General features: G+C 41.4%; 1 protein-coding gene across 4 annotated transcripts in view; it reads right to left on the reverse strand.

Moving 5' to 3' along the window:
• Positions 1 to 27009, reverse strand: part of HIBCH (3-hydroxyisobutyryl-CoA hydrolase) — a 74352-nt gene that overhangs the window by 26509 nt on the left and 20834 nt on the right. For all 4 annotated transcript variants that reach the window (XM_083350522.1, XM_083350521.1, XM_083350523.1 and 1 more), the window contains exons 3-8: positions 26319 to 26459; positions 24294 to 24378; positions 23705 to 23785; positions 22595 to 22647; positions 4332 to 4410; positions 1708 to 1853 (exon numbers count right to left, since the gene is read on the reverse strand). In XM_083350522.1, coding sequence (XP_083206648.1) covers positions 1708 to 1853; positions 4332 to 4410; positions 22595 to 22647; positions 23705 to 23785; positions 24294 to 24378; positions 26319 to 26456 — 582 coding nt within the window. In that variant the 5' untranslated portion in view covers positions 26457 to 26459. The remainder of the gene's footprint in view (positions 1 to 1707; positions 1854 to 4331; positions 4411 to 22594; positions 22648 to 23704; positions 23786 to 24293; positions 24379 to 26318; positions 26460 to 27009) is intronic.

Below are 27009 nucleotides of genomic sequence, written 5' to 3' on the forward strand. Positions count from 1 at the left end.
TGCAAATAAAAGTTTATTAAAAACTATACAAATCTATTGTCATATTCAGTTTGAACCTTATCAAATGATCTAACATTTAAACAATGGGGGGAGCCAAAATTAGTTTAATACAGGCCTTAATATTATCCAATGACATTTTTGTCAAGGAAAGTAAGGTATTTTTTCTTGATAATATCAAGAGAGATTTTAGATACCTACAAAACAATGTTACATGAAAAACCTGACTTCTCATTTTTGCTCCCCAACCCTTATCTCTACAACTAGTATAGAACTCTATATGAGCCTTGGTGGAGCAGCGGGCTAATGCCTCCTTAAGTAACACCAGCTGCCTGCAATTAGTGCAGGTTCGCATCCCACCAGGCTCAAGGTTGACTCAGCCTTCCATCCTTCTGAGGTAGGTAAAATGAGGACCCAGATTGTTGGGGGCAATAAGCTGTCTTTGTAATAATGCCGCTTGGGGTGTGTGTGAAACCCCTAACAAGCAGGCATATACATAGAATAAAGGCTACTGCTAAGCTTGTAAGCCGCCCTGAGTCTTCGGAGAAGGGCGGGATATAAATGTAATAAAAATAAATAAATAAACTCTAACTTCTGAAAAATTATAAGGTAATTAAATGATTTCAAAATTGATGTTATAAAGAACTGTTTGAAACCTTGGGAAGCTAGTTCATCTTTATTGTCTTCACATTTTATAAAAAGAAAGGTGGGGAAAGCAACTGAAGTGTGGGGTATCATCACTTTTTTTATAAGTTCCATCTGCAGGTGGACATCTAAGGGAGAAAGCAGAAAGGCCTTTCAATAAGGATATCAACTTCTGAGGGGCCAAACCACTTCACTGTAAAATGTTGTGGAGTCCACTGTATTGTATTGTATCCTACCCTGGTTTCTATCAACCAAAGGACTTGGGATTGGTTCCTGAATGGCAGAAATGTCTTTCTTCTTATACTCCACAGCCTATTTTCTATTTTCCCCTCAACCTAGAGATGAGACCAAACGTAGAGCAGGGAGAGGAGAAAAATCCAGGAGAGTCTGAATACAAGGTATTTAAAACAATAGATTTGTATATACTGAGCTCTGATTTGAGTGGTAGCCTGGAAATTTATTTGTAATTTTTTTTTAATTACATTTATATCCCGCCCTTCTCCGAAGACTCAGGGCGGCTTACAAGCTTAGCAGTAGCCTTCATTCTCTGTATATGCCTGCTTGTTAGGGCTTTCACACACACCCCCCAAGCGGCATTATTACAAAGTCAGCTTATTGCCCCCAACAATCTGGGTCCTCATTTAATTAAACCAGACAGGGTTAAAAGAGAAAGGGAGAATTGATCACCTGATCAAAAACTGCACGAGGTTATCTAAAAATATGCTTGCCTCACAAAATTAGGAACAAGGATGCAGCATAAGCAGTAACTGTCAGGCCTAAGCCCAAAAATGACACAGTGAAATCCAACTGAGTCCAATTCTTTATTTGCTTATACCTAATAGACAGAATCTTGCCAGATTAAACCTAGAAGCTTCTAACCTGCTAGATATATGCTAAGGAATTCTAGGGTGCGGCTACCCTGAACCTCTTCTTTCCTCTCTCATCCAGCTCTGGACTGGGTTCTCTCTGGAATGTACTGCCTTCTCAAGAAACTGTGGTGCTACTGAAATACTCCCTTTTCCAGGTGCACACCCCATAACTTTTACCTATTTTTGGCAGATTTACCTTCTCTGCTTCTACAAAGTGAGTTGCAATTCCTGCTGTGTGGACATCTCTTCCTCTCAGCCTAAATCCTGTAAGAGCAAGTAAACAGCCTAGCCTCCCCGGAAGCCTTGGTAAGAAATAGCCTCCACCCACATCAGGGAAAAGACCTGCAATTAAAGGGGGGGAAATATGCAAGATGAAAAAAGCTGTATAATTAGATCCTAAGTGCCATGTCCCCCCCTGCTAATAACTAGGCCTTGTAAGTGGGCTGCTTTGCTTGAAAATTAAGTCCTTTGCTCTTTTGCTCATCTTGTAGGGGGAAAAAACACGCTGCACCATTTTTGCCCACACCATTTACTTAAGAACTCTGCTGACGTTGATAGCCACAAAGAGGAACATTTCTCCCCCCACACTTTTTTTTTATCTTGAAGAGCTTATGTGAATTGTTGTGGGGCAGAAATATTAGTAGTAACATCACAGAGTACAATTTACTGCAGAACATGTGTAGGACCCTTTCCTCAAAGTTTGTATTCATGATACTATTTTTTTATACCAGCTATTTTAAAAGCCTTGTGCTTAAACACCTAGTCAGTATGTGAGTAGTCTGAGGGTTAAATAAAATGGGACACAATGGAATGCATCCAGTCCATATTTCTAAGTTACCCAAATCCTGGGAGACTGTGGGTGGTGTATACATTCACAAACAAAGCATAAAACCAAACCATTGGTTTATGAACACTGGGGGAGAAGACCAGATTTTGGCACTTAGGTTAGGAAGACTCTGTTCCCATGCTGCAGTCCCCAAACTGAGCAGTCACATCCATACTGGAAGAAAAGTTTTCTTAATGTGTAAATGGTTAAGAACCTTTGATAATCGTTCAAGTCACAATGAAGATCAAAAGTTAATCAAATTTCTTCATTATTGTCTCTATCCAAATCAGACCTAACCACAATGCCACAATTTGTACTCTCAGAACTGCCATTTGTTAGCCTTTTTCAGATAATAACAATAACAACAACAACAACAACAATAACAATAACAATAACAATAACAATAATAATAATAATAATAATAATAATAAAAGTTGGAAAGGACCTTGGAGGTCATCTAGTCCAACCCCCTGCTCAGGCAGGAAACCTTATACCATTTCAGACAAATGGCGGTCCAGTCTCTTCTTAAAAGCCTCCAGTGTTGGAGCATTCACCACCTCTGGAGGCAGGTTGTTCCACTGGTTAATTTTTTTAACTGTCAGGAAGTTTCTCCTTAGTTCTAGGTTGCTTCTCTCCTTGACTAGTTTCCATCCGTTGCTTCTTGTCCTGCTTTCAGGTGCTTTGGAGAATAGCTTGACTCCCTCTTCTTTGTGGTAGCCCCTGAGATATTGGAACACTGCTATCATGTCACCCCTCACCCTTCTCTTCATTAAACTACACATACCCAATTCCAGCAACCGTTCCCTATATGTTTTAGCCTCCAGCCCCTTAATCATCTTTGAAGAGTATCTTTCTAAAGCAGTTTTTAATACCCTGCAAAGGTATTCTTGCTCTACCCACCCTTGGATTTGTTTCATTAGATCTTGGAAGCCAAAAATACAAGCTCAACTGACACCCTGGAACAGGCATGTCAAACTGCCGGCCTGCGGGCCAGATGCATCATACTGAAACAGCGCCCACCCCATTGCCGGCAATGGGGAAAAAGTCACGATACGTCATGCGACGTCACGTGATGTCGCGTGTTTGACATGCCTGCCCTGGAATGACAGCTACACGGATGATGCTGTGTGATCAAAACATTGCGTCTGATTAGTGTAATCACCCCGGAGCCTTTGGTTTTCTCTTGCTTCAGTTCATCAGGTTGCTTTTCTTCCTAGACAGTCTAACGATGTGCCAATCTTCTCCCCATGTACAAAATGCTTTTATTCACAGAATGAACTCTGAACAAATAGCCTGTGATCTATGCAATAAGTGCTAAAATAATGTTTAAAAACAAATGTACTGTATATTTCTGGAGATCATCACATTTTAGAGGATGTTGGTGTTCTTAAACTAAACATAGTAAGACTTCAGGTGACAGTAATTTTAAATTTTATTTTTTTTAAATTCACCATTTTTGCCCTAAAATATATTCCCACCCCCCATTTTGGGATCCGCAGACAATATGTGGTGTCCCCATGCATTATATTGTTGCCTCCTAGTTAATCCGGTAGCTAATCTCCGATGATGGTGTCCTAATTCTATATAAAGAAAAGGTTAGGTGATTTTTTTTGTCAAATTCCATCTCCTGCTGTGCTCATATTTCAAAAATAAGCAAAGGGCACAGGAACAATTCTCCCTTAGTATGAAAAAGCATATTCCATGAGTGGAAATTAAAACAAAAAAGTAACTCAAGAAATAAAGACCAAATCATTATTGTTATTCAGGTGTTATTTAATGTTTTCTCCTGTAAGTTTTAAGCGGTATACATGGAGGTGAATGAACTTCTCACAGACTCTCTGTGGGACCTTATGGTCACTGTGAGTAGATCGATATTATTAAGTGCCACAGCAGGACAGGAACTTGACTCTTCATGTTCTAGCTACAGTAGTATTATATAGTAGTTTCTGCTTCTCTGTGAAAAGTCAATATAAAATGCAGTGTGCGATGCTTACCTATTGCTGTCTCTGGCATTGCAAAAAGAGTCCTCTCTGTAGCAACTCTGAAATGCCCATGGACAGACAAGCCCACACCCTACCAAAGGAAAACAAAAAGGAAGGGAAGGGAAAGGAAAGGAAAGTTATGACCTGAAATAAATTCTGGAGGGAACTCTAGTAACCAGTTTTCTATTGTAGTCCATACATAGGCCTAGCCACTCCCCCACCTCCATTTTTTGCCACCATTTTTATTGGTGCTACAAGACATAGGCCATACATTTGTCAATCATTTGGAAACCATTTTAAAGTGACTAAAACACGTGCTTGATTTAATTAATACAGATTTAATACAGGTGCTTAGAAACCCTGCAGATGCTAAGTACTATTTTAAGAGGCATTCTCCCATGCCCTATTTAACATAATGCCAACTGCGTATTTACATACTTCTTGCAAGCATATTAATTGTGTCTTTATTACTATTCTACTTATGAAATTTACATCCCATGTCTCCTCAGGATAATCTACTTGGGCAGGGGTCCCCAACCCCCAGTCCATGGACCAGTACCAGGCCGTGACATGCCAGCAACTGGTCCGCACAAACAAGCAAAGCCCCATTTGCGAGATGCAGGCAGCACACAAAACCACGCCCCCTCCCGTCTGCGGAAAAACCTTTTTCAACGGAACTGGTCCCTGGTGCCCAAAAGGTTGGGGACCTCTGTACTTGGGGATCTCTCTGTGTTTTATCCATACAACAGAAACATTCTCAGGTTATTTTGAGAGTGTGATTGGCTCTGTGTGTGTGATCTAGTAGGTTTCTATGGCCGACGGTGGGCTTGAACCTGGATCTCCTCATTTCTACATCATTGCCTTTACCATTATACCAAATTGGCTGTCAAACTGCTACTTATTGTAGAAATACAATTTTCATCCATTCAGACACTTAAAAGGTAAAGGTAAAGTTTCCCACGCACATGCGTGCTAGTCGTTTCCAACTCTAGGGGCTGGTGCTCATCTCCGTTTCAAAGCCGAAGAGCCAGCGCTTGTCCGAGGACATCTCCGTGGTCATGTGGCTGGCATAACTAGATGCCAAAGGCGCATGGAGCACTGTTACCTTCCCACTGTAGTGGTCCCTATTTTTCTACTTGCATTTTTATGTGCTTTCGAACTGCTAGGTTGGCAGAAGCTGGGACGAGTAACGCGCTCACTCTGTTACGCGGCACTCGGGATTCGACCTGCCAAACTGCCGACCATCTGATCAACAAGCTCAGCGTCCTAACCCACTGAGCCACCGCGTCCCTTTTCAGACACTTAGGCACACTTAAAAGCTTTTACAACTTACAAGTAAGCACATTAAAAAGTCCCTTTATTTGGTCATGCCATTGTTTTTATCTCTGGAAACAAACCAGTTTTTCTCCTGTTAAACAACATATTTCTCATCAGATATTTCCAGGCAAGTTGGGAAAACTGCAGGCACGTACTCCTCCCATACTTTTCAATGTGGATGTTCAAAAGTATTCACTATTCGCCATTCTGGAAAGGTCAGAAGTATTTGGCTCATTCGCTCAGAACAGGAAAACACTCAGACCAAAAGGACCGGTTAGACAGCCCGTTTTTTTCAGACACAGGGATTAACACTTCTGGCACCTGAGATAAGGACTTCCCTTTCTGTAAAGAACAACTCAATCTGTCATTGTTAATAGTAATTTAAAGGAACAATTCCAAGATTCAAAATATAAAGCAGCAGAATCTGATACTCCCAAGTATTTCTGAATTACATCTCTTCACCATTGCCCATACTCCTTAGAGAAGGTGGGAATTGTAGTTCAGCAATATCTGGAGTGCGACAGACTGACTATCCTTGCTTGACACCAAAATGCATCTCCAATGGAGTATCAGCTCTGCTGATTGACCTTCTAAATTACAATAAAATGCTAATTAAGCCATTTCCTAGCAGGCCATCACTGTTGGGAAACCAAATTATTTCAGGAGATGGTCTATGTATTTCAAAGCTGCTAAAATAAATTCTTTAGTAGGCAATCAAAAGATTCCTCCATATGCATATTGTGCTAACAGAAAAAGGGCATCTTGCTGTTCAGTAAGGTCAATTCAGGTAAGGGTGAGCTAACTTTTTGTAACATTTAAAGATCAGGCACAAAAAAAGAACCACAAAATACAAACACAAACCACATTTTTTTAATCACACTTATATGCCTCATTAAAAGAGGAAAACTGAGACTCAAGCATCCATAACACGGGAGCTCCAATTTTAAGAGGTATGAAAGCACAGCTTTGCTTTGCCAAACAGCTCCTAATTTTTAACTTTATTATTAAATGATTCTTTCTTTTATAAATTACATGAAACTGCAAAAAATAAACATTACAACAAGAAAGGTGTGGTATGGTAATATATATTTTATGCATTTGCATGCTTGCATCTGATGACTCAGATGTTTAAATCAATGAATTAGTCAACCCCTATTTTGTTTACATTTGAGTTTATAGATTCAAACTTCTCAGGTTAGAATTACTTCTATTAGATGCCAACAAATTTCTCCTTTTTTACTATCCAGTATAAAATATACATTTTCATTGACTAGCAAGGCTAGTAATATCCGAGAAAATCTCAGTTTATTCCACTCACATTTACCAGGAGTAACTTATGAAGACCTCTGTAAAAGTCAGCTGTAAATCATAGAACCGTGATTCAGACTAAAATGGGGTCATGCCAAAAAATGACAAACTTCTGAGTATACAACGGTGGTGCGGGGGAATTTAATTATTTTTTTCCAGTTTTAAAACTTAAAAAGTCAGTAACATTGTCTATCACTGTTTTTCCCCTTCTGATAAATTTCTGTAAGGAAGCCCTACCTATATTCCCAGCATCTTTGGATGCAGCCTTCATGACCCCTCCCAAACTGATAGGTTGCAGTATAACAGAAAATACTTTATATACATATGGAGTGCTCATATTAACTAATGGCAATTAATTTAGTGCTATTCACTGTAGATGTAAATCAAAAATAAATTTAATTAAATTAAATCACAGTTCCCCAACATAAGCTTTTTTTTTACTGTGCTGCGGAAGATTCCACATTCCCAGAATTAGCAAAAGAATCCATGGCAGCACTATTATACCACACACCCAATCTAACCAAATATACTAAGTTTGAAATACTCAGAATCGTGGACTTCATCAACCTTTGCCTTACTACTACTTTCAATTTGATGGAAAAATATACACACAAATCAGAGGAACACCCATGGGATCACCATTTTCAGGTCTTATAGCAAAGACTGTAATGCAATGTCTAGAAATTATAGCATGTCCCACGTATGCAACCAAAAGTATGGATCCAGTATGGTCGTGACACCTTTGTCTCAGTAAAAAAGGAATAGCTAAAGAAGACACGTGAAAATATCAGCAACATCTTTGGAAGAATAAAATTCATAAGGAGGAAACAATAACCTTCTACCCTTCCTCAATATCCTCATCAGCAGAGCTAATGGTGCCAAATTAGAAACACAAGTCTATCACAAAGCCATCCACACTAAGCAAGTGCTCCATTATCAAGGGAACAACCCAACCTGCCACAAGAGAAGCTGTGTGAGAACACTATTGGGACAAGTACATACTACAAGCCTGAGCATCAGGAAAAGCAAACAGACTGTTTTTTAAAAAAATCCCATTTATATCCCGCCCTTCTCCGAAGACTCAGGGCGGCTTACAATCTAAAGCACAAATCAATGTGCTTAGCAACAGCCTTCATTCTATGTATATGCCTGCTTATTAGGACTTTTGCCCCCCCCCCCCAGCGGCATTTTTTTTTTACAAAGTCAGCTTATTGCCCCCAACAATCTGGGTCCTCCTTTTACCTACCTCGGAAGGATGGAAGGCTGAGTCAACCTTGAGCCTGGTGGGACTCGAACCTGCACTAATTGAAGGCAGCTGGTGTTACTTAAGGAGGCATTAGCCCACTGCTCCACCAAGGCTGCATGGGTACCCAACAGAATGGGTACTCATGCAACTTTATCAAAAAACTGATAAGATCACTACTGCACAACCAACAAAATCTATGAAGAGGATAACACTGCCGTACATCAAAAACATCTCCAGGAGATCCCCATCATTTTTAATTTTAGCTTTTCAATTCAATTTTTTCTAATTTTGTTTCCAAGTACTTTTTCACTTTTTATAACACAAGCTGCCCAAAGGCACCAAATCACTCATAATACAGCTGCTTCTCCTTCTCCTTCTCCTTTTCCTTCTCCTCCTCCTCCACTGAAGTCAGGAGGACAAAGATTTGAGTCTTTGGATTTGAGAGGGCTGAGACGGGTTTTAAAGGACAAAATGGGCACCTTAACCTTCTGCAACATTTAAGTCACCCATTTCATTATTTAAAACTTGTCAAGTTCCCAAAAGCTTTGTTGTGCTGGGGAACACAAAAGAAAAAGAGTGCCTCTATTTGCTTTACCATCTGGAGAGCGGTGATAGAAGTGTCTCTGTCCCACCATAATGCTTGGCTGAAATATTCTTTAATGATAAAAAGTTATCCTAGCTTCTTTAAACGGCGAAAAGGGCGACTTCATAGATGTGTTCAGGCAGCATGTTTGGCAACATTACAAAAGTGGTTTGCCAGCTTCTTGGGAAGCTTTTATCAGCTTCCTGATTTAATCTACAGCACTGCAATTCCTTGGGGTCTCCCATCACAGTTCTACCTATTTAAAACCTTACTGAGTTTTTCCAGATCCGCTACACATGGCTAGTTGCTGCCACCTGCTGTTTGACAAATGTCCATTATGCCAGTTGTGTCTTTTCACACTGGCTGCAAATATCTCAGGGGCTGCCACAAAGAAGAGGGAGTCAAGCTATTCTCCAAAGCACCTGAAAGCAGGACAAGAAGCAACGGATGGAAACTAGTCAAGGAGAGAAGCAACCTAGAACTAAGGAGAAACTTCCTGACAGTTAGAACAATTAACCAGTGGAACAACCTGCCTCCAGAGGTGGTGAATGCTCCAACACTGGAGGTTTTTAAGAAGAGACTGGACCGCCATTTGTCTGAAATGGTATAGGGTTTCCTGCCTTAGCAGGGGGTTGGACTAGATGACCTCCAAGGTTGTTGTTGTTGTTGTTGTTGTTGTTATTATTATTATTATTATTAAATGTAAGCGTTTTGCTTTTCTTTCTGCAGCCAACAAGGAAGTGTAGGCTAGTAGCCTTTCCACACAGGCTTACTGAAATGCTTCAGTGTTCCTTTGGTCGAGCTTTTCCACTGACCAGTTCTTTAATCGTTTTTTTCAATTATCAAGATTTATTGTGAGATAACTCAGGATTAGCTACAAAACAGTCTGCACCATTTGTCTCTGGGATTATGTCTGCAGCCATCTGACAAATTCAGAAAGGTTCAATTTTTCCCCCCCAGTCTTAATTCAAGGCTGCTTCCAGTGTTTTCAGCCTTTACCGATAAATGGTGTGCAGAATGATCTCATACAAATACTACCAAGGGAGAGATATTGAGATTGCCCTCGCCCAGGTAAGTTGTTTTGAACCAAACTGAATTCTCAGAGCACAGTCAGGAAAAGAGTTTGAAATTTCTAGACAGGTACGTAAGGCATATATACTGGGAAGGAATAACACAGTAGATCAGCCAGTAATTTATCTTACGTTTTCTATGAAAATAACTTCAGTCCAATGAAGGATGTCCAAAAAAGATATTATTGTAAACTTGTTAGAAAGTACAATTTGGCCTTGAAGAAACAAACACTATATACCGTATGGCAGGGGTGTCAAACTCAATTTCATTGAGGGCCTCATCAGCATTGCAGTTGCTCTCAAGGGGCCGGGTGGGTATGGCCAGGGTGGGCGTGGCTAGACTGTGTATCGCCTACTTGGTGGGCGTGGCCAGCTCGACATCGTTCGCATCAAGGGTGCCTATGGGGGCCTGGGCAGGAGTGGGACAGATCTGAGGGTCTCTGGGCCAGGGCCAAGGCAGTGGGGGCCGTTCCCTCACTGTTTCCTGGATGGTTTCGCGGGCCACATGAAACCACTTCGCGGGCCGCATCCGGCCCCCGGGCCTTGTGTTTGACATGTCTGCCGTATGGGTATATATATGATGCGATCACAGTTTTGTTCAGGTTTCAAGAGAGCAAATCACATCTATTTCAAAATGGAAGCAAATGTTTTCAATCTTCTAACGGGGATACTGAAAGAGCTGAATATACAACTCCTGCACTAATGGGCATACTGTAACCGCCTGCTACAGTTTGAAGGCAACTGATAGTTTCCAAATTGCATCCCAGGCTGTTAAGCGTTTGGAACCTCAGTGACTGGAAGCCTGGAAGTAAGCATATATTTTGCTTTGGGAAAGACCACATTTAACAGCTTTTCTGATAAATACAAAAGCTTTGCACTGGTAGCACAGCCACTAAGACGGAAGAAAAGGGTGGTCACAAAGATGGGAGGCTCTGCTAATCTCCAAATGCTCTGGGCTGGCAACCTCACTAGCTACATAGTCTAAGAATGATCAACATTGCAATTCAACATATGTACAGGACATCAGTCTGAAGAGGGCTGAATTACGATAATTCTTCCCATACACAGAATCTCCTCATCATTTGCAAGATTCAGTGCAAAAAATGGAACAATCCCCATCTTCCCAAACACAAGCATTATTTTAAATGACATCTAATGGTTTTATATTAAGCAAACTTAACAGAAATTATAAACCAATTTCAATGGAAGGACCCTAGTTCATAGTGATTCATGGGGTGTGCATGCAAAGGTCCCTGGTTCAGTCCTTTGCAGATCCATGCATAGCTGGAAAAGTTCATCAATTGTGGACTCTCATGGCCATACTAAGCTACTTGCAGCAATAGTCTAAACCAGAGGTTTTTCCGTGGATGGGGCTTTGCTTGTTTGTGCGGACCGCTTGCTGGCATGCCGTGGCCCAATACCGGTCCATAGACCGGAGGTTGGGGACCCTGGTCTAAACCATTACAAGCAACTTTCTATGACCCTACCTCCTACAATGCTAGGGGCAGGAAGACATTTCGATGCTTGTAAAGACAACTAGTCCTATAGGATGTGATGCTAGAAACCACCAAGAAGAGTCTAAAACTCAAACATATTCCAAATTGTTCAATCTTGAACTCTAAATCCTCATCCCTTGCAATTACTTTATTATATTTTTGGCAGAGCTGAACATTTTGTCAAGTGCACAAAAACCATCCAGAAATAATTGCTAATTAAGTGAAAAATGGCATCAGTGGCTATTTATCGCTCGGATTTGGACTGGTTTGGACTCCGACTGGGCAGAGTCGGACGATCAGGACACGGGTGGTCTTGTCAATGTTATCTGGGAGGAGTTCGATCCTGTAACTCCGGAGGTTATGGGGAGGCTGAGCTCCACCACATGTTTATTGTACCCGTGCCCTTCCTGGCTGGTTTATGCAGCCCGGGAGGGGACACGAGGCTGGTTCCAGGCGGTTATATCTGCCTCTTTGAGTGAGGGTAGTTTCCCCGCCGCCTTGAAAGAGGCGGTGGTGAGACCTCTCCTCAAGAAGCCTGCCTTGGACCCAGCTGTGTTAAATAACTTTCGTCCGGTCTCCAACCTTCGCTTTCTTGCGAAGGTTGTTGAGAGTGTGGTGGCGCATCAGCTCCCTCTGGTTCTGGATGAAGCGGATTATCTAGACCCGTACCAATCGGGCTTCAGGCCCGGGTACAGCACGGAGACGGCATTGGTCGCGCTGGTGAATGATCTCTGGAGGGCTCGGGACAGGGGATATTCCTCTGTCCTAGTCCTATTAGACCTCTCAGCGGCTTTCGATACCATCAACCATGGTATCCTGCTGCGGCGTCTCAGGGGATTGGGAGTGGGAGGCATGGTCCTTCAGTGGTTCTCCTCCTATCTCCTGGGACACTCGCAGTCGGTGTTGGCAGGGGGGCAGAGGTCAACCGCAAGGCCTCTCGTTTGTGGAGTCCCTCAGGGGTCGGTCCTCTCGCCTCTCCTGTTCAACATCTACATGAAACCGCTGGGTGAGATCATTCGTGGTTTTGGAGTTGGGTATCATCAGTATGCTGATGATACCCAGCTTTTCATTTCGACCCCAAACCACCCCAGTGATGCCCTCGACGTGATGTCCCGCTGCCTGGAGGCAGTTCGGGTCTGGATGGGGAGGAACAGGCTTCGACTCAACCCTGACAAGACTGAGTGGCTGTGCGTACCGGCGTCTCGGGATATTCAGGATATCCCATCCCTCTCTATGGGGGGGTGAGTTATTACCCCCCGTAGATAGGGCTCGCAACTTGGGAGTCCTCCTAGATTCACAGCTTTCCTTAGAAGACCATATAGTAGCTGTGACTAGGGGGGCCTTCGCCCAGGTCCGCCTGGTGCGCCAGTTGTGGCCCTATCTAGACCAGGATGTCTTACGTACGGTCACTCATGCGCTCGTGACCTCTCGTCTGGACTACTGCAACGCTCTCTACATGGGGCTACCCTTGAAGACCACTCAGAGGCTCCAACTGGTACAGAATGCAGCCGCGAGAGTTGTGTTGGGAGTTTCCCGACACTCCCATGTTACACCTCTGCTCCGCGAGCTGCATTGGCTTCCAGTTGTCTTCCGGGTGAGATTCAAGGTGTTAGTAATGACCTACAAAGCCCTACATGGCATGGGTTCGGAATACCTTGGGGAGCACCTGCGGCCGGCGTCAACTTCCCTCCGCCCAGTACGCTCCCACAGAGAGGGCCTCCTCAGGGTGCCACCGGTCAAAGAATGCCGACTGGTGGCCCCCAGGGGGAGGGCGTTCTCTGTGGGCATGCCGGATTTATGGAACCACCTTCTGGCCGAGCTCCGGATGGCGCCTGACCTCCGCTCCTTCCGGCGCGATCTCAAAACCTACCTTTTTGAACAAGCTGGCCTGGCCTGATGGGACAGGGTTGGGTTTTATAAATCGGTTTTAACTTTTTAATATGTATTAATTTATTCATGGGCACTGTTGTTTAATCGCTTTTAATTTTTGTATTTTGTTTTTTAATATGTATTGCCCTGTTCACCGCCCTGAGTCCTTCGGGAGAAGGGCGGTATACAAATTAAAGTAATAAATAAATAAATAAATTATCAAAATGCACATGTGACAATGCCATAAGAACATTCAACCAAGTGCTTATTAAAAAAAAAAGTTCAGCTATCCTTATCTGTGTATCACAATTGGTTACAAATTTGTCGTCAAGCTTTAGATAACTTGAAAATGGGAGATGGATTTACTTAGTACAAAGGCACAGGAGCACATGGCTAATTGGATGTCACTGAGCTGTGAATATATTAATAGCTACATCACACATTTCAATGTGTGAAACATTTTAAAGCTGTTCTTCAGAGCCATCACAAGAATTCATTTATTATCCTTAATTTAAAAAAAAATTTCTCAGAGTAAAGAATTTTGTTTGAGACATCCATGGGGGAAGGGATACACAAAAGGGGGGGAGGGCAAAGCATAATTAATATTTGAATCCCAAAGCTAAGTGGCCTACATCAGTATGTAGTATCTTATATTTGTATGAAATTACACAGAGAACAAAAAGCAGCATGACATATGAAGAACGGTTGCAGAAATGGGGTATTGCTAATCTAGAAAAAAGGACAAGGAGTGACATGATAGCAGTATATTTGAGTGGCTGCTACAAAGAAGAGAGGGTCAACCTATTCTCCAAAGCACCAAAAGGCAAGACAAGAAACAATGGAGGGAAACTACTCAAGGAGAGAAGCAACCTAGAACTAAGGAGAAATTTCCTAACAGTGAGAACAATTAACCAGTGGAACAACCTCCCTCCAGAAGTTGTGGGTGCTTCATCACTTGAGATTTCTAAGAAGAGATTGGACAGCCATTTGTCTGAAATGATACAGGGTTTCCTGCTTGAGCAGGAGTTGGATTAGAAGACCTCCGAGGTCCCTTCCATAATATTCCGTATCTTAGCTATGGGAAGACTTACGTGTCAGTGGCTATAAAAAGCCACTGGTAACAAGACTGGATTGATGAATGCTCTCAATTGTCAACACTCCCACTAACAAATGTTAAATAATAATTTCCCAGAAGAGGTTTGTATCCCAGTGCTTGATTTCCATTTTTACTGATCTTCATTCAGTCAATTGCCTTATCCAAGAAGTTGTACACCCTCAGATGTCTCATTTAACTCAGAATCCATAAATAGAATCTTCCATTTGTATACTGTTGACATCTTTAATCCTTAAATGACTTCATCTGGCATCTTCAGGCATATGCTAAGATTTGCAACTAAGAAGAATTCTATACCAGAAATGAAATACTATACCACTATATGGACTCGGCTCTACAGTTAAATTAGACACACATACATACATACATACATTAGAAAATAAAAGAAAATTGGGTGTAAAATATTAGACAGTATGGTCATTCGATATTACTAATGCTGTGACCTATGAAAGAGCAATGAGGAAGAGGGAAACAAAGAACCTGCCACTCAGAGCCACCACAAGAAAATCCTTAATAGAAACCAAGCAAAGCCATGACTCTAAGCTAAAAGACTTTTTGAACCCAGTTGCTGGAGAATTTAATGGGGAACATACTGTCACACTGCATTTTCCCTTAGACATTCTATAGACGCATCTGCTTGACCACTGTAAAAAGGTAAAGATTCCCCCACACATGCGTGCTAGTTGTTTCCAACTCTAGAGGCCGGTGCTCACCTCCGTTTCAAAGCCGAAGAGCCAGCGTTTGTCTGAGGATGTTTCCGTGGTCATGTGGCCGGCATGACTAGATGCCAAAGGTGCACAGAACGCTGTTACCTTCCCACCGGAGTGGTCCCTATTTTTCTACTTGCATTTTTACGTGCTTTCGAACTGCTGGGTTGGCAGAAGCTGGGATGAGTAACAGGTGCTCACTCTGCTACGCGGCACTCGGGATTCGACCCGCCAAGCTGCCTATCTTCTGAACGACGAGCTCAGTGTCCTAACCCACTGAGCCACTGCGTCCCTGTCTGACCACTGTAGGGAACAGTATAATTAGTTGATGGCTTTGGATTAAACTAGAGAGGTTTTTTATGTGCTTTTGGTTTGAGCTTTGGATAAAGAAATGTATTTCATAAGTACACCCTCATCCACATTCAAGTGTGCATGTCTGTTTATATGTATTAATTAATATATATATCTACCTCGTTGCAATCCAAAAAAGTATCTATGTACACATACAGCTCTTACCTTTCCTCCTACCCATATTAATACAACTTTCAGTTTAATGCCACACTGTGCTTTCTCTGAAGCTACGTTGGCACATATTCACCTACATGATACAAAAAACAGGGGAAAGACATCACATCTTGAACAGAAACAACAAAAATAATGCACTACAGTGGCTTTAGCTGGGAGATGAATAGATCATTCCCAATCACTGTAGTACTTTATTTACTTAGAATTCAGTTAAGCTGGAACAGAATTGCCATTACTTGTACATTTGGCTATTGTAATTTAAACTACCTACATTTTAATTCCCATCTGTATATACCCCTCCCCAACTATGGATAATATACATGTAAAAGAAGGTCTAAGAAACTACCATCACACCAGATGGGTTGGTCTTTGAGATGCTTCAAGGCTCTCAGCTGTTTATTTCAGTAACAGCCCATCCCACCTACCTATTTAGAGATTCTAAGCAATTTGTAAACTAGGAAGCAAATTAGCAGAAGTCAATGAGGTTTGCTCCTCAGATGCCTTTTGCTGTTGTTCTTGATGAAAAATAACTTCCATAAACTTCTAAAATAAAAACTGCTGGTATCTGAATTTCCCTTGCACATTTTTACCCTGAGAAGTTCTCTCTCCTTCATTATTCCCAACAGAAACATGAAGTCGCTGGTCTTCAATTCATTACATTCATTCCATCAGCGGCTAGTCACAAATAGAGAAATCACAATATGCTTTCATTTTTATATAGCCATCTGCAGCTTTATTTACTGATCCTCCCCATAAGAGCCTTTACTACATTAGTGCTAAAAATACTATGGATACTTTCAACATATTTACATTTTCACTCATGCTTTGTTAAGGCTCAGCTGCTAACACTGCCTAGTCTTTTGGCCTGGTTCAGGTGCATTCAAAAATTAGTGGAAATCCTGAACAAAGGGCTATGAATATTCACTAAAGATGTTACATAATCAAATAAAATATCCTTATTGCTGAATCACCAGTAAAAATGCATCTGGAGGAAAAACGGGATTCTCAGTCCTTCAAATCAGGTGTACTTCCTTACATAGCCTATTTCTTCATTTTTTGGGGTGGGGACTTCAAGTCAGTGTTGTCCCTTGGCAACTGCCTGAACAAGTCCCTTCAGTTTTGTTGGTGAAATTTTTGGGAAATGGTTTGCCTTTGCCTCCTTCCTAGGGCTGAGAGGGAATGCTTTTCCCCAAACACCATTCAGATGGCTGCTGTGCCTTCTGGGCTACTACACCTTGATTTTTATAAGCAATGACTCTGTGATAGACCAGATTTAATAAATGAGTAGAAAATAAAACAATACATCTAAAAACCAGCCTTGTGAAACATCAATTTAGTTCCTGCATTATCCGCCTTATTAGACTAATGTAATCCATTTAAAGCTCAATTTATTCCATTTACATGCGTTTCTGGTCAACCGATGGCCTGAAATGTTCTTAAAAGATTCAGCTGCCTTGTTCAAAAAGAAGTGGTCTGTTTTGTTTTATTCTGTTCCACCTCCAATATTTTACCTGAATTGTTATTTGTTCTGCCTCAGTTCCATTTGGGCACAAGCCATCTGAAACCATATGATTTCAGCAGGAAGTAACTCGGGGACTCTTAAGTCAACTGACAAAGAAGATAGTTATCTACTATTTCAGAATGCATTTTAACCATGCAAGGCCCATCAACATTTTTGCTTTAATTTAGCTGCTACTGCAAGCAACTGTGAGACACTTTTACACGTTGCTATGCAACGCATCAAAGTGTGATTTAGGCATAGTATGAATGAACATTAGCTAAATGTTATTTATTTAGTAAACTATGGTTAAACAAACTCTTGTCTTAAAACAGATCCAGTCTGCATTTAAAGATCTTGCCCTTTCAAAGATGTCACTACTACATGAATGTTTAAATATAAGGTAGTCCTCGGCTTGCAACCATAATTGAGATAGGAATTATGGTCATAAATCATGCTGGTGGTTAAGCAAGTCATCACATCACTGACTCAATTTTATGACATTTTTTGCAATGGTCATTAAAGGAATCACCCTGGTCATTAAGTGAATGACATGGTCGTTAAGCAAATGCCACAGTCATTTTGGCTGAAACCCACACTGTATGTATGTATGTATGTATGTATGTATGTATGTATGTATGTATGTGTCTGTCTGTCTGTCTATCATCTATCTATCTATCTATCTATCTATCTATCTATCTATCTATCTATCTATCTATCTGATTTGTTGCCCATCTCACAGTTCAGGAAACTTTGAGCAGCTAACATCAAAAAAAATCCAACAATTATAAATATAAAAATGGATTAAAATTACAAAAAATTAAAACAAGCTAAAAACAAGGGTCTGGAAGGGAGAGGCAGGCTGTGTTAGTGTATCATCACCTCTAGCCAGCAGCTTCTCCTAAGGGGCCCCTCCAATCGGTAGAGCTAGGTTTTAAAGCTTTTTCTGAAGGCTAAATATTTCTGGAAAGAACACTGTAAATTGTGGTGAAGTGGCCACCCAAAATGCAATCACATAACTGTGGGGACAACAGCCACTGGAACTTCAATTTCTGATCATAAATCCATTTTTTTGGTAAGCTAGTGCTAAGCACCTACTCATAAGTCAACTGTAAACAGAAAGAAGTAATTTTGCCTGGGTCATTGGATATCAGTAGGTTACTTGATTGATCAAATTTTTATTCTCCTTTTAAATTTCAATTTTATTTGTCTTATTTATTTATTTATTTGTATCATATATAGTTTCTGAGAACCAATTTTGTGGAGCGGTTAAAGGCACCAGGCAAGATACCAGGGAACTGTGAGTGTTAATCGTGCCAGATGACCTTGGGCTAGTTCAGGGGTCGGCAACCTCGGCTCTTTTATGACTCGTGGACTTCAACTCCCAGAATTCCTGAGCCAGCTATGCTGGCTCAGGAATTCTGGGAGTTGAAGTCCACGAGTCATAAAAGAGCCGAGGTTGCCGACCCCTGGGCTAGTTGCTTCTTTTGAGCCCTAAGAAGAAGGCAAGGGCAAATTACTTCCAAAATTTTTGACAAGAAAATTGCATGGACTTGTCCCAATAGTCAGTAGGAGTTGAGACTGACCTGAAAGAATGACAGCAAGAAAAAAATACACTGTAAATTGCTAATTTAGATCATATTTAATATTTATATTCTTTTATTTATACTATTATTACTACTACTATTACCATTATTATTTTATTCTTTGATAAGGCAAAATCACACACTTTCAACCTTCCTCGGTACCTGAAAGCTGAACTTGGTGTAATACCAACGTCCTTGTCTATAAGAAGATAAAGAAGTGCCTTGTGCACACCTGATTCTCAGTAGCACATTTAGTAGTGCAAGTCTCCATTTAATGCTACAACCACTGGGCAGCCCAAATACCATTCTGGGTATGGCGTAAGGGTTCCTGGCCTAATTCAATTAACAGACTTCTACCCCATGCATGTCAAATGTCACGTGATGTCGTGCGACGTATCACGACTTTTCCCCCATTGCCAGCAATGAGGTGAGCGCGATTTCGGCGTGATGCATCCGGGCCTGTGGTCCAGCAATTTGACATGCCTGGTCTACCCTGAGAAAGATGCAAAATTATGAAATCAAGTTGTATAAGTTGTGGTGGCGCAGTGGTTAAAATGCAGTATTGCAGGCTAATTCTGCTGACTGCTGGCTGCCAGCAGTTCGGCAGTTCAGTTCTCACCAGCTCAAGATTGACTCAGTGTTCTATCTTTCCGTTAAAATGAGGACCCAGATTGTTGGGGGCAATATGCTGACTCTGTAAACCGCTTAGAGCACGGGTCGGCAACCCGCGGCTCCGGAGCTGTATGCGGCTCTTTGAGCCGTATCCTGCGGCTCCGTCGCCCGGTGCGTGCGCACCTCCCCGAACGGGAGGAGGTGCGCGCGCACCACTCTGAACGGGAGGAGTTGCGCGCGCACCACTCTGAACGGGAGGAGTTGCGCGCGCACCACTCCAAAGGTTTGGAGAGCTGCGCGCGCACCTCTCTCGCACCTCCGCCTGAACACCCGTTTGGAAACCGCTGTTCGGGCGGAGCTGCGCGCGCACCTCTCCAAAAGTTTGGAGAGGTGCGCGCGCAGCTCCGCCCGAACACCCGTGTCGAGACCTGCTGGTGTTCGGGTGGCAGTTTGGAGGTTCCGGGGGTGGCTCCGGCGACGCCCGGGCTGAAGGCGGCGCCGCAACCCAGCGCCCGTCACCATGGAGACCCGTTGCCGCTGGCGTGCAGGTGCGTCCACATAAAAAAAAGTGGAACTGCGCGCGTGTATCCACACGTGCGCATGCGCAAAAAACATTTTGCGCATGCACAAAACATTGTTTTATGCGCATGCACGTGCGTGGATGCACGCGCGGCTCCCACTTTTTTTAATCTGTGATGGAACCGGTTCCCAGTGGCTCTTTTGCTTTTTCAGGTTGCCGACCCCTGGCTTAGAGGGCTGTAAAGCAATGTGAAGCGGTATATAAATCTAAGTGCTATTGCTATAAGAAGCTAGAAATGGAAAAAAAGCAAGCAGATTTTAACACCCTCTTGCCATTATTACAACTCTGCTCCAATGTGCTGAAGTCTCATGTGGTTGGTCAATACAGCTGGAGGAACTGAGACCAAGTCCCGAGAATAAATGTTGTTTCCTTTGCTCTTTCCCCTCCTTCAATACTGGATTTTGCTGGCTGGCTCAAAGAAATGTGTGAAAGTCAAGAAGCAGTATCAGTGATCTTCTTACACAGGTTTCTCAGCCTTCAGAAATTGTGACAGCTTGATAAACTAAGTGACCCGCAAGCCACATCCAATCTTGCTTTGGGCATACTCCCATGTTACACCTTTGCTCCGCGAGCTGCATTGGCTGCCGGTTGTCCTCCGGGTGAGATTCAAGGTGTTGGTAATGACTTACAAAGCCCTACATGGCATGGGTCCGGATTACCTACGGCAACACCTGCGGCCGGCGTCAACTTCCCTCCGTCCAGTGCGCTCCCACAGAGAGGGCCTCCTCAGGGTGCCTCCGATCAAAGAATGTCGATTGGTGGCCCCTAGGGGGAGGGCGTTCTTTGTGGGCGCGCCAGACCTGTGGAACCGCTTGCCGGTCGAGCTTCGGATGGCCCCCGACCTTCGCTCCTTCCGGCGGGATCTAAAAACTTATTTATTTGAGCAATCCGGCCTGTTTTGATGGGTTAGGGGTTGGGGTTTTAACATGGTTTTTAAATTACTGTTTTATATTCAGGCATAATATTTGTTTTTTAACGTTTGTATTTCGTTTTTATATTTATTGCCCTGTACACCGCCCTGAGTCCTTCGGGAGAAGGGCGGTATAAAAATATAATATAATAAATAAATAATGAGTAACTGTCTCCATCGTCACTGCCCCCAGTGAGGATCATTCCAGAGCCTAGAGTACAATGGGGAAACTGACATGCCTTCCTCAAATGCAGCTGTATGAAGTTGAGGTGGGGGTTTTTTTTGGGGGGGGAGAAATCTCTCTGATTTAGTTCTTTGTCTGAATATCCTGAATATTGCCTAAGTAAATAAGATACACAAGGAAGGAAGGTCCAGATCTTGTCTGGTCAGCAGTTTCAAAGTACAGAATGTTAAGCTAAGACTTCATTTTGGATCAGGATAAGCTGATATAAGGTGGCAGATTGTCACAACACCTGCCCACAGACAAAAGGGCTCAGCTGTACATTTGAAATCCAAAGTTGGCCCTAGGATCAAATGACTTTTTTTTTTGAAATCTAAAAACACTGTCATGTGACAAAACACAAAATGTCAGTGCTACCAATAACAAGAAAGAATTTAGGAGAAAGATAGTTTACGTACTCAGTCCTTTCAAGATGGGAAAGGGCGGGGCGGCATATAATGAAAAGTGTGTCTCCAAAAGCCTGGTGACTAGACTACATCATTTGCAATGAGACAATGATTATACCTGGCTTTTCAAGGATTGACTATGCCCAAGGGAACAGAAGAAGAGGAAAGATACAACAGGCAACAGGAGAACATTCCCAACCCTATTTAAGATGAAGCAGGCAACTGCTTTTCTTTGCAAAAAGCACACATAATACAGTGCTTTATACTCAAGCACTGCTTATGTGACACCATCCAAATATTAGCAGAAGGAGACTAGATTCTTCAAGCAGGATGTTCTTTCCAAGTGTGCGATCCTTTAGCAAAACCAAGGTAAGACGGTCATTGGCACCATAGTGCTACAATTATGTAATGGGACAAACAGCACCAGGTAGAAATTCCTTCAGTGTCTTTCTCAAAAAACATAATATTTAAAACCAGTTACAGTCCCTGATTATCCTGTTTGTTTAGCCTTTATTTGCTGTAGAGCAGACATGTCAAAAACAAGGCCCGGGGGCCGGATCCGGCCCACGAAGTGGTTTCATGTGGCCCGCGAAGCCATCCTGGAAACAGTGAGGGAACGGCCCCCACTGCCTTGGCCCTGGCCCAGAGACCCTCCTTCTGCCAGAGACCCTCAGATCTGTCCCACTCCTGTCCAGGCCCCCATAGGCACCCTTGATGCGAACGATGTAGAGCTGGCCACGCCCACCCAGTAGGCCATAAGCACTCTAGCCACGCCCACCCAGTAGGACACGCCCACCCTGGCTATACCCACCCGGCCCCCTGAGGGCAACCGCAATGCTGGCCCTCCATGAAATTGAGTTTGACAACCCTGCTGTAGAGGTTTCTTAACATAGTTCCTCCCTACTCTTTTGTCTACTGTTTTTTTAAGACACTTTTCATCTTGCACCTTTAGATATTCTTCCTCCTGGAATAACTTCTTTCAGAGTATTCTCATTTTCCCTTACCAAAGTTTTTTTAACTATTAGTTTAACTTAGCAGCATGATGAACATTCAGTATGAGAAGACAGAATTATTGTGAACCTTCTTCCAATATAAATAAATGTCAATTTTATCCATCAAATAAGATTGCATGAAATTGTTATAGCTGGTTCACCCACAATTTTTAAGACTAGTTGTGAAACACAAGGCAAACCAATTATTATTTTTTTACAAAATGTTTCCACTTACACCACCCATTGTAATTCCATCGATAAGTGCCACATATGGTTTCTTGCAGGTGCCTGTGAAAAATTACAGAACACATTATCCTACTTAAAATATTAGAATGCTCACTTATCTAAGAAAATGCATCTTTATAATGTGAATAAAATGTTCAGAGGAGTAAGTTAAAACATTTAAATTATTTTTTTCACTGTTAAGAGCACTTTTAAGTATATTTTATATTTAAGATGCTAGTTCTTTTTTCCCATTCTTAATGTTGTTTTGGGAGGAAAAACAGCTGTTCATTTAACCTGATTACAATAGTCATCTTGTAAAACATAGCAGAGAAGTAAAAACAGGCCAGAATAAAAAAAAATTGGCAGTACCAGAATTAATAATCAGATTAAGATCTGTAGGGATGGAGCATAAAGAAATGCTTATTTGTTCATTATCAAAAGAAAAACATATTAAATGTCAAATGGGTCTCAATGAGGAGGGCATTCTGTAATCAGAACTTTACATTTTAAATATGGAAACACCATTCTTAGAATAACTTAAGAAAAAAATAAAAAACAAGTAAACAAGAAGGAAATTGGTTTAAATATTCCACCTTCAATGTTTTCATTTTATACATACATATATATATACATATACGTAAACATACATATACATACACACATATATGTGTCTGTATTTAAAATTTTGTGATTGACAAAGAGTTAAAGGGATATACTATATATATATAGTATCCAATGTAACCATGAACCGGGGACATTCTGCAAAAACTGCAAGTAAATATAACTTTGTACTAAGCATATATTCAAATAATAATTTTGATTCAAATTTTGCATGTAAGAGGTTATAGCACTCTTTATCTTTTAGGATGTGATGTTAAAATGACCTAAAAAATAATCATCCTAATTTTAAAGCCCTTTGATACATTCTCCTCTGCTGTATTTCTTTAAATGAATAGCTTTCACTCCTAAACATGGAAAAGAATTCCCCATCAAAGATACCAGGCATAACAGGTTTTATTGGCTTACTCAATAAATAACTATTATCCGAAAAAAACAATTTTCACTGAGGAGATGAAGTCAAAATAAGTTATTAAGGGGATACTATAAAAAGTACACACACCAATGGCATTGTTCAATGTGTATTCTTCTCTGAAAAAATATTCTGTTAATTTGTCTCCACGTTTTCCTGCTTCAGTGATAGCTAAAAAAACAAAACAAATGTCAAAAGTTAATGTCGTCAACATTTAATATCCCGAAATATTCCCCATTTTTTCTTTCCTTCTAGCTTCCACAACTCCTTCCACAAGAGTTAGCAAATTTTGTTAGTGAATGATGGTGAGCTAGGATAGCGGTCCCCAACCTATGGGCTGCAGCCTGGTAACGGGCTGCAGGCTCTTGGCCAGTGGGCCGCAGAAATGGCTGCCCACGGTGTGCACATATGTGTCATTTGTGTGCGTGCAGTAATTTGGAAGCTGCTCTCTCCTCCAAGGTTGGAGAACTCTGAGCTAGGATAGAGAGTGGATCACCCAAAATCAAATGAGGTCTGAGGAAATGGCTTCCTATGAAGTCCTCTCCTATTTAAAGATAAGGAGTTCATGTTAATAGGCCATCCTGGCATTAGCACTAAATGGGGAGTAGTATGGCATTTCTTTCTTTAAGAAACAAGGACAAAGCCTTGAATTTTGTAAAAAAAATGTTCACATTCTCACCTTTTATATCACCCCCAGCACAGAACACTTTTTCACCAGCTCCCTTTATTAATATTAAGAAAGTCTCAGGATCCTGCTCCCACTTCTGAAAGAAATATTGTGAAAGACTGTGTCAGAGCACTAGACATTTTAAATGTGCTGTCTCTTCTTTCAAATTATGCAACCCACATAAAAGTCACATAGATCAGGGCTAGATTGTCCAGAATGAATAGAAAGCCAAAGCATTAGAACTCTTTGTAGCAGGCCTGAGGAACATTGTCCATTGTCAGCCTCACTCAAATAGACCAGTGCAGGAAATCAACTCCACAGGAAGGCTAAAACTACTGGCTATAATAACAGAATCTTTTTGCGGTACCTACTCCCTCTTTCTATAATCCAGTAAAGCAGAACAATTTTCTACCTTTCACACAGTCCTAGGAATGTCTTTTTGAAAGTCAGTCAAATCTATTCATACTCCCAGATAAAAATGTGTAAGGTAAAGTTAGGAATAGAGTGTATAAAACTGAAACTTTGTAAATACCTCCGCTCTACTTATTGAACTATGGCCAAGGAGAGGGCTTTTCTGTGGAACATCATCCCACTTGAGATTAGATTGGGACTGACCCCCATACATTTACAACCTTTGGAAAGCCCTTATGACCTGGTTGTTCTGGGCATGGGGTCAGTAGGTGAGGTGTGCCCGAGTTAATTACTGTTGGATGATGTGTTCTTGGTTGTAATTTTTTTTCTTTTCTTTGGTTTTCTTATGTTATGATATATGTTTCTTATTTCTGTTATTTATTTTGTTGTTTGGCAGTGGCGTTTTGCCAGGAGTGACATTTTGCAAGATGAGCAACCATATAAATCAAATCAAATAACACAGAGGACTGAAAGTAGTTTTTTTTTCCTTCTTAGAATATCCATGGAAAAGAGGCTAGGAAGATTAGCACACTAGACCTCCATTTCTCCTCACCTCTTTCCACTATACAAGCCAGCATGTAAGAGGTAGAAACCATCATGTTACAGCCCTTCCTCAAAAAAAGCTGGTAAGAAAGTGAACCCAGTACGATGGCCCAAATGGAGCTTTTCTCTGAACAGAGCATCCATACAAGCAAGGAGAAAAGCATACTGTTTCCATTTCTTCCTATCTCATAGGCTCCTCATTTTTCTGAAGGGAGCAGAGGATACCAAAGGAGGAAGATGAAGATGCTCTTGCAGTCAACATATTTTACCACAAGCCTCATGATATCATTACTATAACCTCAACCTATGCCAGGGGCCTTCAAACTTGGCCCTTTTATGACTTGTGGACTTCAACTCCCAGAATTCCTCAGCCAGTGTCTCTGGCTGAGGAATTCTGGGAGTTGAAGTCCACAAGTCATAAAAGGGCCAAGTTTGAAGATCCCTGACCTATGCCATGAATGTCCCACTGAAGAGCTGTCACAAACAGAACTTTCATCTCTCTTCAAAGCAATGCTTCTCCACAGAATCTATTTACACTTTTAGTGGCAAAGTGTATGGAGCAATCAATGTCAGCTTGACTGGAAGTGCCATCATTGTTTAGCTAGTCTCGTATGTCTTCTGTCAAACCATTCATCAATCATTTTACAGGCAGACCTCAACTTAAAACAGTTTATTTAGTGACTGTTCAGAGTTACAATGGCACTGAAAAGTGACTTTTTTCACACGACCTTTGTAGCATCCCCATGATCATGTGATCAAAATTCAGATGCTTGGCAACTGACTCATACTTATGACCATTGCTATACCCCAAGGTCATATGGTCACCTTTTGTGAACATCTGACAAGCAAAGTCAATGGGGAAGCCAGATTCACTTAACAACCGTGTTACTAGCTTATCAACTGCAGTGATTCACTTAACAACTGTGGCAAGAAAGGTTATAAAATGGGGCAAAACTCACTTAACAAATGTCTCACTAAACAACAAATTTTTTTGGGCTCAATTGTGGTCATAAGTCGAGGACTACTTATATTAGAAACGTTTTGGTACTGTGGTAACTTTTGTTTTAATATAAAACCACCAACCTTTAACTGAGGATAGATCTGTCGAATCATGGAAACAGTACATGCATTAAGAGCTTTTGGTCTGTTCATGGTAATAATGCCAGCACACCCTCTTTTTTCAAACAGAACCTCAGCTGAAGAATCCTTAGACTCAGTCATACTCTGTATGGAATGACAAAGATTTTAAATAAGCTGATGCTTCAACGACAATCTGTAATTCTGCAGAAGATCTTAAAAACATAATTAACTAGTACATACTAAAAATTGCTATTTTTAAGACAAGTACTTTGAGCAAAAAACTGCAGAAGTACCCAAAACTGACTATAAGAGCCTCCACCAATTTTGAACTGAGTACTCCAGACATAGAACTCTTTCTTACATATCCTTTGGGTTAACCCTTGCTCTTAATTCATGTCATTCTAACATTGTCAAATATACCCAACTGATTACAGAATTGAATTTTGTCTAAGAGGTTCCATAATTTAATAAGTTTATAAGCCAAGGTGAAATCACTAGGAACCTGTTAACTCTTTTTTTATAATATTCTTCATTCTGCTTCATACATTTAGCTTGAATAAGACTGAATTGTTACTTTTATATTTTAAAAAAGCCATGTTGTTTAACTATCTGAGGCTCTTCAGATTTTACCCTTATCTCTTCTTGAAACAGAAGACTACCAGATAATTCTGCCAGAAACATTCCTTCATTTTCA

Source organism: Vipera ursinii (assembly GCF_947247035.1).
Source record: "Vipera ursinii genome assembly, chromosome: 1".
Taxonomy (NCBI): domain Eukaryota; kingdom Metazoa; phylum Chordata; class Lepidosauria; order Squamata; family Viperidae; genus Vipera; species Vipera ursinii.